The 14472-nt window shown below is 44.9% G+C and overlaps 1 protein-coding gene across 1 annotated transcript in view; it reads right to left on the reverse strand.

Moving 5' to 3' along the window:
• Gmeb1 (glucocorticoid modulatory element binding protein 1) overlaps window positions 1-14472 on the reverse strand; it is a 44339-nt gene that overhangs the window by 11936 nt on the left and 17931 nt on the right. The window contains exons 3-6 of the mRNA XM_059255084.1: window positions 12687-12769; window positions 9097-9221; window positions 6157-6260; window positions 3187-3344 (exon numbers count right to left, since the gene is read on the reverse strand). Of these exons, the coding sequence (XP_059111067.1) occupies window positions 3187-3344; window positions 6157-6260; window positions 9097-9221; window positions 12687-12769 (470 nt within the window). The remainder of the gene's footprint in view (window positions 1-3186; window positions 3345-6156; window positions 6261-9096; window positions 9222-12686; window positions 12770-14472) is intronic.

Raw genomic sequence — 14472 nt, forward strand, 5'->3', positions numbered from 1 at the left:
TTTTGTTTTAATTGTAATTTCTCTCTCTCTCTCTCTCTCTCTCTCTCTCTCTCAAGGTTTTATTTATTATGTACACAGTCTTCTGTGTGTATGCTTGAACACCAGAAGAGGGCACCAGATCTCATTACAGATGGTTATAATCCACCATGTGGTTGCTGGGAATTGAACTCAGAACCTCTGGAAGAGCAGCCAGTGCTCTTAACCTCTGAGCCGTATCTCCAGCCCGGCAGATGTTTTTGAAAGTGACTAAGGGTAGATATGCCTGTCAGGCCACCCACTGCAGACTTCCTGAGGATGAGAAAGACCTAGGATCATTTCAAAGCAGTGTACTTGTCATGAGCCCTACTATAAACATGTTTGATGTAAGCATCTGGAATATCTGAAGTTGTCATAGCTAATGAACCAGCCTAAGCTAATGAACCAGCCTGGGATGAGAAAGCAAGAGAAAGAGAGACAAAAAAAGATCACATAAGAGATCCATGAGTTATAGACACAGACATGGAACTGGAAAGATGGCTCAGTGGTTAAGAGCACATGTTACTCTTGCAGAGGACTGGTGTTCAGTTCCCAGTACCCATATCCGGCAGTTCACAACTGTCTGTAACTCCAGCTCCAAGGGGATCCAACTCTGTTGGCTTCTATGGGTACCCACATATAATGCACATACCCACACAAACATACCCATACACATGCACATAAAACCACAGACACACATATACACACACGATTCAAATAAATCTTAAAACACACACATTTACACACTTTACCTTTCAATTGTCTCTAAAAAGCTGAACAAAAACTAAGAAAAACCAAAGTGGCTCAGACAGCAATATAGACACACGTGAGCTCTATATACCGGAGGACAGCAGTAACCAAAGAAATTGCAGGACATGGACAATCAAGTAAAGTCTTGACGAATAAAAACAATCAGTTTGGAATATTCCTCCTTTTCTTTTTTTTTTTTTTTTTTTTTTTTGTTTTGTTTTTTCGAGACAGGGTTTCTCTGTGTAGCTTTGCGCCTTTCCTGGAACTTGCTTTGCAGACCAGGCTGGCCTCGAACTCACAGAGATCCACCTGGCTCTGCCTCCTGAGTGCTGGGATTAAAGGCGTGTGCCACCACTGCCCGGCTATTCCTCCTTTTCTAAGCAAGAGTCAAATACATGAAAATTCTCCACTAGACACTTTCCTGAAATGGCATTTAGGCTCTGAGAGATTTGGTTTTTACTCTCCTATTGGTTACTCTCAGAATTTGTGAGTTCACCGAAAACTAAACCAAAATTAACCCCACAAAAAACATGTGAGGTGGGTCAGGACTATATATAATCTCAGCACTTGGGAGGCTGAAGCAGAAAGCCTGGTGCCCTCATACCCAAGGCTTTATAATAGCAGCTGAGACATATTTTACACAACTGTGGTGTCTCCAGAGGCCGTGACTAAATCCACCAGAATTCATATTCATATATATTCTCCTTTTCCCTCTCTTTCCCTCCCTCCTCGCTCTCCCCTAGATGATAAGAAGGAGCCCCAGACCCAAATTCAAAAGCACTAAAGGTCAGTTGAGCATAGTATCACAGGCCTGGAACCCCAGCACTCAGGAGGTAGATGCAGGAGGCGTCCTAGGCCAGCCTGGACTACATGATCAGACTACGTCTCAAAACAAATCAAATCAAAAGAAAACAACAGCAACAACAAAAAACAGAGGTTGGCCCTAAGTTTCAGCTGGTCCACATAGCAAATTCAGGCCAGCCAGGGCTCTATAGGAAGGCCTCGTCTAAACAAACAAAGCCTGAAGGTCAGTGTGTGCCCAATTTACTCATCTGTGAGGAAGTCTAGGTTGGTAAGCTGGGGCTCACTCAGGTAGTGGTCTGCTCAGCCTGATTCAGGCGGTGGTGTGCTTAGCCCAGCCACTGATGCCTGCCTCTTCAACATTTGAAGATGTTTGTCATTCTAATCAACCTTTCTAATCTTACCAAGGCTCCACTCAACCTTGACACACCTGGAGACTGGCACGAAAGTGAGAGCACTAAATAAGCCCTGTAAGTACAGAACATCTCTCTAATGCTTGGCATGTACTGTAAGGAAGAAGAATGCTGGAAATAAGCCAGGTGGTGGCGCACGCCTTTAATTCCAGTACTGGGGAGGCAGAGGCAGGCAGATCTCTGAGTTTGAGGCCAGCCGGGTCCACAGAGCTAGTTCCAGGACAGTCAGGACTACACAGAGAAACCCTGTCTCAAAAGCCAAAACAAAGACAAACAAAGAATACTGGAAATTTAAGTTAGAGATAGAAAATCTGCCTAGCATGCACAGGCAGTATTGATGATGATGATGATGATGATGATGACGATGATGAAAAAAGAAAAGAAAAAACAAGGAAGAGAGTTGGCCAACAAGAATCAATTAAAGCCAGGCAGCGGCATACGCCTTTAGCCCCAGCAGTCGGGAGGCAGAGCCAGGCTGATCTCTGTGAGTTCGAGGCCAGCCTAGTCTACAGAGTGAGTTCCAGGACAGGCACCAAAACTACACAGAAAAACCCTGTCTCAGAAAAAAACAAACAAACAAAATAGAATCAATTAAAATAGCCAGGCATGCTGAGTATAGTGGCACATGCCTTTAATCCCAGCACTTGGGAGGCAGAAAGAAAGGATTGTTGGGTGACACAGAGAAACACTGTCTGGAAAAATACCCCCCAAAAAAAGAGAAAGAGAGAATAAGCTAGGCATAGGTGATTCAAGCCTATAATCCCAACATTCTAGAGGTTGAGAGAGAAGAACAGCCATGAATTTAAAGTCAGCCTGGGCTACAAAGTGAGTTCCTGGATAGCCTGGGCTACAAAAACCTAGTCTCAAACCAAACAAAATGAGTCATTTTAAGAGGAAAAAAGGAATCTCTTTCCAGGGCTTAAGACTCTAGCCGAGATTGCTGTAATACCTTACAACACAGCACAAAAAAAGAAAAAGCACATCAATGCTCACAGGTACTGGAAAGAGAAATACCAGGGACCCAGGCATTGTGATTGGTTTGTTTGTCTGGGGAGGCAGAAGCAAGAAAATCATAGGAAGTACAAGTCCAGCCTGGGCTACACGGTGAGACAGGGTCTCAAAAACAAAACCACAAGGGAGAAGCAATGAGTGAGCAGGGAAGGGCAGGTGAACGCAGTAGCTTTCCGGGTGGTTTCCTACCCCCTACCATCGGCCGAGGTGGGGGTCTGCACCACACTTGTCTGCTGGCCTGGCACTGGAGCTCTCGCGCTGCTGATGAGGAGGTCGAACTTGGTGCTCCTGCAGGTATTGGAGCAAACTTTGTCATGCTGGTAAAAATCGATCTGTCCAGAGTCCATCATTTTCCTGTCCAGAGACAAGAAGCAGTTGAGCCCACGTTTCACCTATGAGAACTGTGAGAACTATGAGAACTAAGGGGCAGATGGAACAATCCGCTGAGTCCATGATGAAGATTAAAGGGCCTAATAAATCTGAAGCCATCGCACTGTGAAAATTCTAATTGGAATTATAAACGTCCATGGTCCTGCCCACATTGACCCCCATTTCTCTTCTGAGTTTCCTCAGCATCAGTACTCTTCACCAAGCTTTAGACACACTAAGAATGTCAGGAATGTCATTAAAAATCAAAGCTGAAAGTCCCGGCACTTGAGAGGCAGAGGCCCAGTGAGTTCAAGGTCAACATGGTCTACACAGCAAGTTCCAGGCAATGCTGGGCTACACAGTGAAACCGTCTCACAAATAACCACAAGCCTGACACAGTGGTGGCGCATGCCTTTAGTCCCAGCACTCGGGAGGCAGAAGCAGGCAGATCTCTGTGAGTTCGAGGCCAGCCTGGTCTACAGAGATCCAGGACAGGCACCAAAGCTACACAGAGAAACCCTGTCTGGGAAAACCAAAAAAAAAAAAAAAAAAAAAAAAAAAAAGAACTGAGCTAAGAGACAGGCACCACCCACCACACCTGGTTCCAAAATGCCTAGTTTATTGCCACTTTTAGAGATAAAACATTTCAGAAGACAAAGAGGCACAGAGGAATGAAGAGAAGGGAGGAAGGAAAAGGGAAAACAGTGAGGGACTAGAGTCTAGCTGCTAGAAGCCATGGCACAGCAGCTGACTCCTCCTCCAGCATGTGGGAGGCTGTCAGGTCAATCGAACAGCAAAAAGTAAGTAAAACTTACAAAATCAAGAAGTCTCCTAGAGATGGGGCTAGAGAGATGGCTCAGCAGTTAAGAGCACTGACTACTCTTCCAGAGGTCCTGAGTTCAATTCCCAGCACCCACATGGTAGCTCACAACCATCTGTAATGAGATCTGGTGCCCTCTTCTGGCCTGCAAGGACACATGCAGGCAGAATACAGTATACATAATAAATAAATAAACCTTAAAAAAAAAAAGTAGAAGTCTCCTAGAGGCAGGGCTGTGGTGGCGTGGGCCTTTAATCTCAGCACTCAGGAAGTGAAGGCAGAGGTAGGTGGATCTCAGGGAGTTCCAGGCCAGACTGGTCTACAAAGTGAGTTCCAGGACAGCCAGGACTTCACAGAGAAAACCTGTCTCAAAAACAAACAAACAAACAAAAAGAAGTTTCCTAGAAATACTGTAAAATGTTGATGATGTTAATTCCTTCTGGAAAATGTCCTTGTAACAAAAATCCATGAGACCCACTATTGCAGACCATGAGCAAACACAGGAAGCATTTCATACTCTGTCATCCTGTTACTTGGCTTTCACTAACAGATCTCTAGGCATCTGAGTCCTTTTAACATCTGTAGGGAAACTGGCACATGCTCATCTTCCTGGGCAGATAAAACAAGTCAAGAAGAAAACAGAAGGGACAGGAAAGGCATTCCTCTCAAATCCTTCAACTAGGCCCAGGGCCTAGGATCTGTTGAGGATGTGTCTCCACCACTGAGAAACTGTACCCAATGGAAGCAGCCCCTTTTCTGTGTGTTGTTTCTACGCTTGACCTTAAACTTGAGATCTTCCTGCCTCTGCCTCCCATGTGCCGAGATTAAAGGTGCCACCAACACCTGGCTGGACACTTGTAATTCTTGACCTTAAAATTTTTGTTTTTAAGGGGGCTGGAGAGATGGCTCAGCAGTCAAGAGCACTGACTGCTCTTCTAGAGGACCTGGGTTCAATTCCCACCACCCATATGGCAGCTCACAGCTGTCTGTGACTCCAATTCCAGGGGACCCGACACTCATGGCAAAATACCAATGCACATAAAATTAAAACAAATAAAAAATTTTTTTTAAACTTGTTTTTTAGAATTCTGTGTGTATGGGTGCTTTGCCTGCATGTATGTCTATGTACTATGTGCACATCTGGTTTCCATGAAGGCTAGAAGAAGGTGTCGGATTCCCCTGGAACTGGAGTTACAGATGGTTGTGAGCTGCCATGTTGGTGCTGGAAACTGAACCCAGGCCACCCAGAAGAGCATCCAGAACTCTTAATATCTGAGTCATCTCTCCAGCCCCAGGCTTTACATTTACTTTTTTTTTCTATCAGCAGGTGAATATTCAAGGCATACTAACTAATGCATTCAAGAGGGGAAAATGCAACAGTAACTTGCTGGTGAGGGCTATTCCATATGCTGACATCTGTCTGTTAGACAGGATGGCAAAGACTGCACACATTACGCCTGGCATTTCTCAACAGTGGCCTTCTATTTGAACAGGTTATCCCAGGATCTGTCAGTCACGCTGGTGCACTTACACAGCACCTAGCTTTGCTCTCTCCGTGAGGAGGACAGGGAGGACAGTCAGCTACCCGGAGCTGCTTTGCCAAAACCAGACTCTGTCCAACCTCCCGACATCAGCACCCTAAGCCAGCATCTGGTGTCAGCCTTGGCTACACAGCAAGTTCTGGGCTAAACGGACCTAAATGAGACTTAAAAACCTAAAAAGAAAGAATGAAAAATCTAGTGTAGATGCTGGGAAAAGTGAATGTTTGATTTAATAGTTAGAGGCTACAGGGGGTATAATTCAGTGGTAGAGTGCTTATGTAGCATGCGCAAGGCCCTGGGTTCCAACCCTAGTGTCACAAAGCCAAAAAAAAAAAAAAAAAAAAAGGTTACGGAAAAGTCGATGACAGTCAAAGAGTGGAAGAGTCTACCCTGACTAAGTGCTGCACTGAGATGCACGTGATGGCCCAGCACTCACCTGAGCATGATGCCGCCTAGACGGATGGCTCTCTTCCAGTCCTTCAGAGTGGACTTGCCCGCCAGATGGACAAAGTGCTTGGGGCTGATCAACTGATCATTGAACTACAGTAAGAAAGAAAAATCCAAAGTGGGCCAGTGTGAACTTGGACAGAATGAAACAACGCCACTTGCTCTACACAACACCCCAGACAACGCTATAAGCCATATCAGTGCCACTCAACCCCCTGTCCTGTGGTACCAAACATTATCCCCCTCTGAGTACCTGTCCTTTCCTAGGACAGAGTTACAGAGGGTGAGGATGAGAAATAAACATGCTAAATAGTATCTACAAATCCACTTATACTCTGAAGCAGGGGGATGGGTCTAGTGTTCCAGAGGCTGGTCAAGAAACTGAAGAAATCTAAGTAGCGCTAAAGATGGATGGGCCAGGGAGATAACTCACAGGTATCTAATTGTGCTAACTGTACAAGACTACACACTGACTTCAATCCCAGAAATCACTTAACAACGTGAACTGCATCTGTAGTTCAGCACTCTTATTGTGAGATGGGAGCTGGAAGACTGGTTAGCCTGGAATACTCAGTCCAGCAGCCGAAGTCACACACACACACTGAAGACCCTTTTAAAGACTGATGTTTATCTTACGTGCATGGGTGTTCTGTCTGCATATGTGTCTGTGCACCACACACATGCACTGCCCACAGAGGCCTGAAGACGGTGACAGATCCCCTGAAACTGGAGTTATAGACTGGTTCTGAGCTGCTATATAGGTGCTGGAAACTGAACCCAGGTCCTCTGGAACAGCAGCCAATGCTTTTAACACTGCACCATTTCTCCAGCCACCTAGCTCAGTATTTTTTTTTAGGGATTCAAGATTTTAGAAAGAGTAAATATAGTAAAAACCAAGAACACTGCAGAGCCTCAGACTCTGCAGCCCTTCTTAGCCTAGGCTGGTACCACTAAACTCCCACGGTTAGGACAACATGACAATATGCAGGGATCATCACTGTGGCCACCAAAGGAGGCAAGATGAACCACTACGGCCACCAGTGGAAGCAGAATGAACAGCTACTTACAGATGCTCTGAGGAGATTTTTCTTTTTTAATTTTTTTTTTTTTCTTGAGACAGGGTCTCACTGTGCAGCTCTGACCGGCCTGGAACCAGGCTGGCCTTGAACTCACAGAAATCTGCCTGCCTCTGCCTCCCAAGTGCTGGAATTAAGGGTGTGTACCAGCATGCCTGGCTCTCATGAGATTTGTTTGTTTTGTTTTTTGGGTGTCAGGGTTTCACCACACAGCCCTGGCTGATCTAGGACTCCGTGAGTGTAGACCAGGTTGGCCCTGAACTCACAGAGGTCCACCTGCCTCTGCCTCCAAGTGCTGCCATTAAAGGCGTATGCCACCATACCTTTTGGGTTTTTTGAGACAGGGTCCCACTCCGTCACCTCTTAGCCTCAAACTTAAATCCTACTGCCTCCATGCTGGGATTACAGGCATGACCTATTACACCTTACTTATTCCTATAAACAACAATTCTGAATAAAGCCTATTACGATGCATATCAGTTCAAGGCATGTTACATATATGATCTTGTTTACTATAGCACAGTGTATGTGCTGTATAGCCGTATGTATAGTGATGAGAATGATTACTATTTTAATACATAAAGCTCGAGTTTCTTTGTGCAGCCCCAGCTGTCCTGGAACTCACTTCGTAGACCAGGCAGGCCTCGAACTCAGAAATCTGCCTGCCTCTGCCTACCTCTGCCTCCTGATTGCTGGGATTAAAGGTGTACACTACAATGCCCAGCAAGGCTCTGAAATTTTAATTATTAAACAACTTGCTCAAAATCACATGACTAGGCAGACATAGTGAAGGGTTCTGGCCATTCATTCACTTACCTGTTGAACACTTATCAAACACTATTATGTATCAGGCGCCACACAGGGTCGGCCTTTGTCATGCACAAGGTCCTGCCACCACCACCAAGGCATCATATGGACTAGGTTTATCTTGGTGAAACAGATAATACTCTCTGCTTGCACAAGACCCATGCTCCAGTGGAACTAGGGCCAGACCCATTTTATTTCAAAATCCTTAGGTTTTCTACTGTGACACCGTAAGAACAAAGCTGTGGGGACAGCAAGACGGCTCAGCAGATGAAGGTATTTGCTGCCTGTAGGAAGTGGCAAACCCTGAGGGAGGGAGTGAAGCCCCAAAGGAATGGGTATTTTTGTTGTCGTTGTTTCAAGATAGGGTCTCACTATGTAGCCCTGGCTGTCCTGGAACTCGCTCTGTAGACCAGGCTGGTTTTGCCTCTGCCTCTCAAGTCCTGGGATTAAAGGTGTGCACCAGTATGCCCGCCGGCTGAGGATATATATTTTGACATGGGTGCAGCCATGCCAAGAAAGCCCAAAGCCTCAGACCAGGGGCAACTGGCAAAGCCTTTACCCACGTGGCCCAGGCTTACAGGTACAAGTGCTTATGAATGAATAATTGCTCAGTGTGAGCCCAGACTAGCAACTGCAGCTTCCTCCTCCCAGATGTTTACACCCACAGAGACCTACTACACCAAGACTACCTAACCTTTCTCTCTGTGCTGTACCTAAAATATAATATGCTGAGGTTCCAGATAGCAGTTAGAGAACCCCACCTGACCCCAGCTTTACTGTACATGTGGTTGTCTTTCTTCATCCCCTTGATGGCCCTAGCCAGGGTTCCAGGACCCAAACCATGCAGGAGCGGCAGCTGCCAAGCCTGACAAGTAGAGTTCAAGCCTCCGATGAATCCACATGGGGAAAGGAGAGAACAGACTGCTGTAAACCTCCTTTATCTTGCGCATGGGCGCCATGAAAAATAACTAAACAAATAGCACTTGCCCAGCATGTTCCAGACCCTAGATCAGAGCCCTCCAAAAACCTCAAGAGGAGACAATTACCTTGACGCACTTGACATTTATTCCTGGACACACAAACTTCTTCCAGAGGAGGATGGCTTTGCTCTCTCCACAGGTTATAGGGTAAGCAATTTCCATATCCTCGTTCGCTTCTATACTACTTGCATCTGAAAATGGAAAAAGCAATCCACTGTTTACTGAACAATTCTTCCCCAAACTTAAATTCCAAATGTACAGTTTTCGGTTCCTTTCAGGCCATCTTTTTTTTTTTTTTTTTTAGATAGGGTCTCATGTAGCTCAGGCTGGCCTTGAACTCAGTATACAGCAATGATGACCTCAGATAACTGATCCTTGCACTCTACCAACTAGGCTATATTCCCACCACTAACAAGGCATTCTTTAAAAAATAAAAACAAAAATTGCATGGGTGTTTGGCCTGCAGGCAAGTCTGTCCACCAGCTGTTTCCCTGATGCCTGCAGAGACCAGAAGAAAGCACTGGCTCCCCTGGGACTGGAGTCACAATGGCTGTGAGTTGTCCTGCGAGCTCGAATCTAAGCCACGTCCTTGCAGCAAGTGCTCTGAACACTTAGTAATCTCTCCAGCCCCAGGAAGACTTTTGAAGTTCGACATAACAGCTATGTCTTACTAAGGCACCAACGTGTTAAGACACTATGACACAGCTGGGCGGTGGTGGCGCACACCTTTAATCTCAGCACTCGGGAGGCAGAGCCAGGCGAACTCTGTGAGATCGAGGCCAGCCTGGGCTACAGAGCGAAATCCAGGACAGGCACCAAAACTACACAGAAAAACCCTGTCTAGAAAAGCCAAAAAAAAGGCACTATGACATATTCTCTCTATTTTTTAATTTAAAAATATTATTTGCTGGGCAGTGGTGGTGCACGCCTTTAATCCCAGCACTCGGGAGGCAGAGCCAGGTGGATCTCTGTGAATTCGAGACCAGCCTGGTCTACAAAGCGAGATCCAGGACAGGCACCAAAACTAACATAGAGAAATCCTATCTCGAAAAAAAAAATATATATATATATATTTATTCTTACTGGGGAGGGCATGCGCATCACGCTGTGGAGATGGCCGACTCTGGAGAGTGTCCTCTTCTCCCACCTTTGCGTGGGTTCTGGAGCTTGAACTCAGGTTGCAGGTTTGCCTACATACGGCAAGCCATTTTAACTGCCGAGCCGTCTCTCCAGCCCTCAGATTTGTTTGTTTCGAGTGTTGTTGAGGATAAAACCCAAGGCATTATGCAAGCTAGTTACGTGTTGTACCGATGAGCTACATGGCCAACCTACCATAACCTTTACATGTGCTACTATAATTCGTTTGTTTGTTTTTTGTTTTTTTTTAAAAAGATTTATTTATTTACTTTGTATACAGCACGTATGACCAGAAGAGGGCACCATATCTCATTACAGATGGTTGTGAGCCACCATGTGGTTGCTGGGAATTGAACTCAGGACCTCTGGAAGAGCAGTCAGTGTTCTTAACCTCTGAGCCATCTCTCCAGCCCTGTTTGGTTGGGTTAGGGTTAGGGTTAGGGTTAGGGTTAGGTTGTTTTTTGAGACAGTTTCAAACTGTCATGAACTTTTTATGTAGCCAAGGATAGCTTTGAACGCCTGTTCTTATTTATTTATTTATTTATTTGTTTGTTTGTTTATTTGTTTTTGTTTTTGCTTTTTTTTTTTTTTTTTTGGTTTTTCAAGACAGGGTTTCTCTGTGTAGCTTTGCACCTTTCCTGGGACTCACTTGGTAGTCCAGGCTGGCCTCGAACTCACAGAGATCCTCCTGGCTCTGCCTCCCGAGTGCTGGGATTAAAGGCGTGCGCCACCACCGCCCAGCTTATTTATTTGTTTTTATTTTATGTGCATTGGTGTTTTGCCTGCATGTGTGTCTGTGCGAGGGTGTCAGATTCCCTGGAACTGGAGTTACAGACAGAGCTGTCATATGGGTGCTGGGAATTGAAATTGGGTCCTGTGGAACCACTAAGCCTTTCTCCAGCCCCTAAACTCCGGATCTTGCTAATTCCAAAGTGTCAGGATTATAAGCATGAGACAAAACACCCAGCATTTTAGTTCTTATTATAATCTTGTGAGATGGTAATTACTTCCTGTGTTTACATATAAATACATGGGCTTCAAAAGAGAAGTGAGTTTCTCTTTTTGTTGTTGCTGTTCTTCAAGACAGGGTTTCTCTGTGTAATTTTGGAGCCTGTCCTGGATCTCAATCTGGCCTCGAACTCACAGAGATCCACCTGGCTCTGCCTCCCAAATGCTGGGATTAAAGGCTAAAGATTTATTTCTTTATTATGTACACAGTGTTCTGTCTGCATGCCAGAAGAGGGCACCAGATCTCATTACAGATGGTTGTGAGCCACCGCGTGGTTGCTGGGAATTGAACTCAGGACCTCTGGAAAAGTTGCCAGTGTTCTTAATTTCTGAGCCATCTCTCCAGCGGAGAAGTTAATTTCTCAAGAACACTGAGTGAGAAAATGTAAAAAAGTCAGATTTGCTTAGATTCTAAGTTTTCTTTCATTGACAATTTCCCAGTCAATACAATGCCTCTTCAGTCTTCACCTGCAGCCTCCCCTAATGACAGGGATCAATCTAAAAGCTCCCTTTGCATTGTGGGATTACTTTTTTAAGGCAGGGTTTTGCTATACAGCCCAATCTCAAACATAATCTTCCTGTCTCAGCCTCCCAATGTTGTGATTACAGGTCCGCCTCACCATGCCCAGTGTGATGAGGGGGTGGAGGTAGGTAGGGATGGCTATGGACTGAATCTTTGCACATGCTAGGCAAGCATTTTACTACTGAATTTATATACCTAATCTTCTGGCCTTGAACATGCTCTGTCGTGCAGATAGGCCCTAAATGTGTGATTCTTTTTTTTTTTTTTTTTTTTTTTTTGGTTTTGGTTTGGTTTTAAGACAGGGTTTCTCTGTGTAGCTTTGCGCATTTCCTGGAACTAACTCTGTAGCCCAGGCTGGCCTCAAACTCACATAGATCCTCCTGTCTCTGCCTCAGCTTCCCAAGTAGCTAGATTTACAGATTAACATCACAGGCCCCATGGTTCTTTTTGTTTTGTTTCGTTTTAAACCCCCCACCCCAATGGTGTTTAGGGATCCCACATAGAGACTCAAGCTAAATATTTTACCCCACGCCTCTTTATAGGATTTTTATAGACAAAAACATTTTTTTGGTCCTTGCAACATATTGATATTAGGTGATCAAGTGACAAGTCTGCCATCTTTTTGATTGGTTAGTTTTTTTGAGACAGTTTTTCTATGTAGCACTGGCTGTCCAGGAACCTGGAACGTAGAGATCTGTCTGCCTCTGCCTCCTGTGTGCTAGGATTAAAGCCACGCACCACCATGCCTGGCAAAGTCTGCCATGTTAATTGGCAGTATTAGTAGGCACACTGCATTGGTGGGGACAAAAAATAAGACATAAAAGGCCAGAAATCACAGGCTGGGGGCACAGCTCAGTAGTGGAGCACCAGCCTGGCTTGGACAAAATCCCAGGTTTCATGCCCAGAAATTTAAAAGCAAAAATATACAGAAACTCTCAACCACCAAGCTGAAGTCAAAGGTACTGGATAGAACAGCAGAAAGACTTACCAATTCCTTCTTCAATTTTGTGTATCGTGTGGGTTTCTACGGCTACAACTGCTGCATTGTTCTCCGACCCAGCATCATAAATCCTGTCGTAAGAATGTCCATCGATAAACAAACTACATAGATTGTGAAAAAATTAATACTCACAGCACAGAGTTCAGACATTTGTTTTAATCTATCCCAAAATGAGTAAAGTAAGTATATTTTACAACACTACCATAGTACTTCGACAAGTTTCCCACTGTACTTAAACTCCAAGAGGCCCAGAACTGCTTAGCAGCAGTTCATGCCAGGAAAATGAAAACAACTCACTTCACCCCAAGTAAATTAATATTTGCTATGTGTATTACACAGACTTCTTCCTTAATAACTTTAAAGATTTGTTACTTATATGTACAAAACCGTGTGATTATTTGCACGCGCAAACACACTTGTGTGTGAGAATGTGCATGCATGTGTGTATGTGCCTAGAAGAACAGAAGGGGGTGTCAGAACCCATGGAGCTGGAGTTACAAGTGGCTGTGAGCTGCCTGCCGTGAGTACTGGGAACTGAACTTGGGTCCTACAAAGGGCAACACGCTCTCTTTAACTACTGAGCCCCTTCCTCATTAACTTAAATCACTGGTTTTCCACTTTCCTAATGCTGCTACCCTTTAATAGAATTCCTCATGTTTTGGTGACCCCTGATCATAAAATTGTTTTCTTTTTTCTTTTGTTTTTTTGAGACAGGGTTTCTCTGTGTAGCTTTGTGCCTTTCCTGGAACTCACTTGGTAGCCCAGGCTGGCCTCGAACTCACAGAGATCCGCCTGGCTCTGCCTCCCGAGTGCTGGGATTAAAGGCGTGCGCCACCACCGCCCAGCGATAGACTTTTTCATAAAACTCATCTGCCAAAAGCAGAGCCGGCAGACAGTGCAAGACAGGAAGCAGCTGATGACCTGGAAACAATGACCCTTGCTGAAATCTGGACATTTTAGCTTGTTTTATTTTTTAGTGTTTTAGCCTTTCAGGGCATCAGAACTAAATTATTGACATAAACCAAGTATATAGAAACAAACCAACCAACATGGAACTGGCCCAGGTAACCAGCAATCACTAGAGGATCCGCCAAACAGGAGGCTATGCAAAACACCACTTGGACACACCCAATGCCTCGGCTCTTAGCAGCTAATCAGGACTGGGCCTATTTGGGACTTTGATGGGGTAGGTTAGGTAAAGCAGATCTTCCTCAAGATACATTCAGGGGCTCAGGTAACCTAACACCTCAGATAACCTATCAGGACACCTGAGTGTCCCTTTCATTTCTGTAATCAGCTTAAGGGTTAATTTGTAGTGGTATTTGCTCCACCCATGACCTTGGGCTATAGGTCTGGAAGGAGGTGGTGCTTCCGCATACGTGACCTCTTAAAGGAAAGGGAGAGGGGTCACATGGTCCCTTCCTTTTATTTATTTATTATCCTGGCGTGATTGGACTCGGACGGACGACCTGGGAATTGAACCCGGTTCCTCTGGAACATCACTCAATGCTCTTTTTTTTTTAAGATTTATTTATTTATTATGTACACAGAAGAAGAGGGTGCCAGATCTCATTACAGATGGTTGTGAGCCACCACGTGGTTGCTGGGAATTGAACTCAGGACCTCTGGAAGAGCAGTCGGTGCTCTTAACCTCTGAGCCATCTCTCCTGTCCTCTTTTTTAATGGGTAATAGGGATTTATTAAGATATAAATTGAGGAAATACACTCACAAATACAGAACGGAGTAGACAGCTGAAGTCGTCCTCTGATCTGA

Source organism: Peromyscus eremicus, chromosome 2 (genome assembly GCF_949786415.1).
Source record: "Peromyscus eremicus chromosome 2, PerEre_H2_v1, whole genome shotgun sequence".
Taxonomy (NCBI): domain Eukaryota; kingdom Metazoa; phylum Chordata; class Mammalia; order Rodentia; family Cricetidae; genus Peromyscus; species Peromyscus eremicus.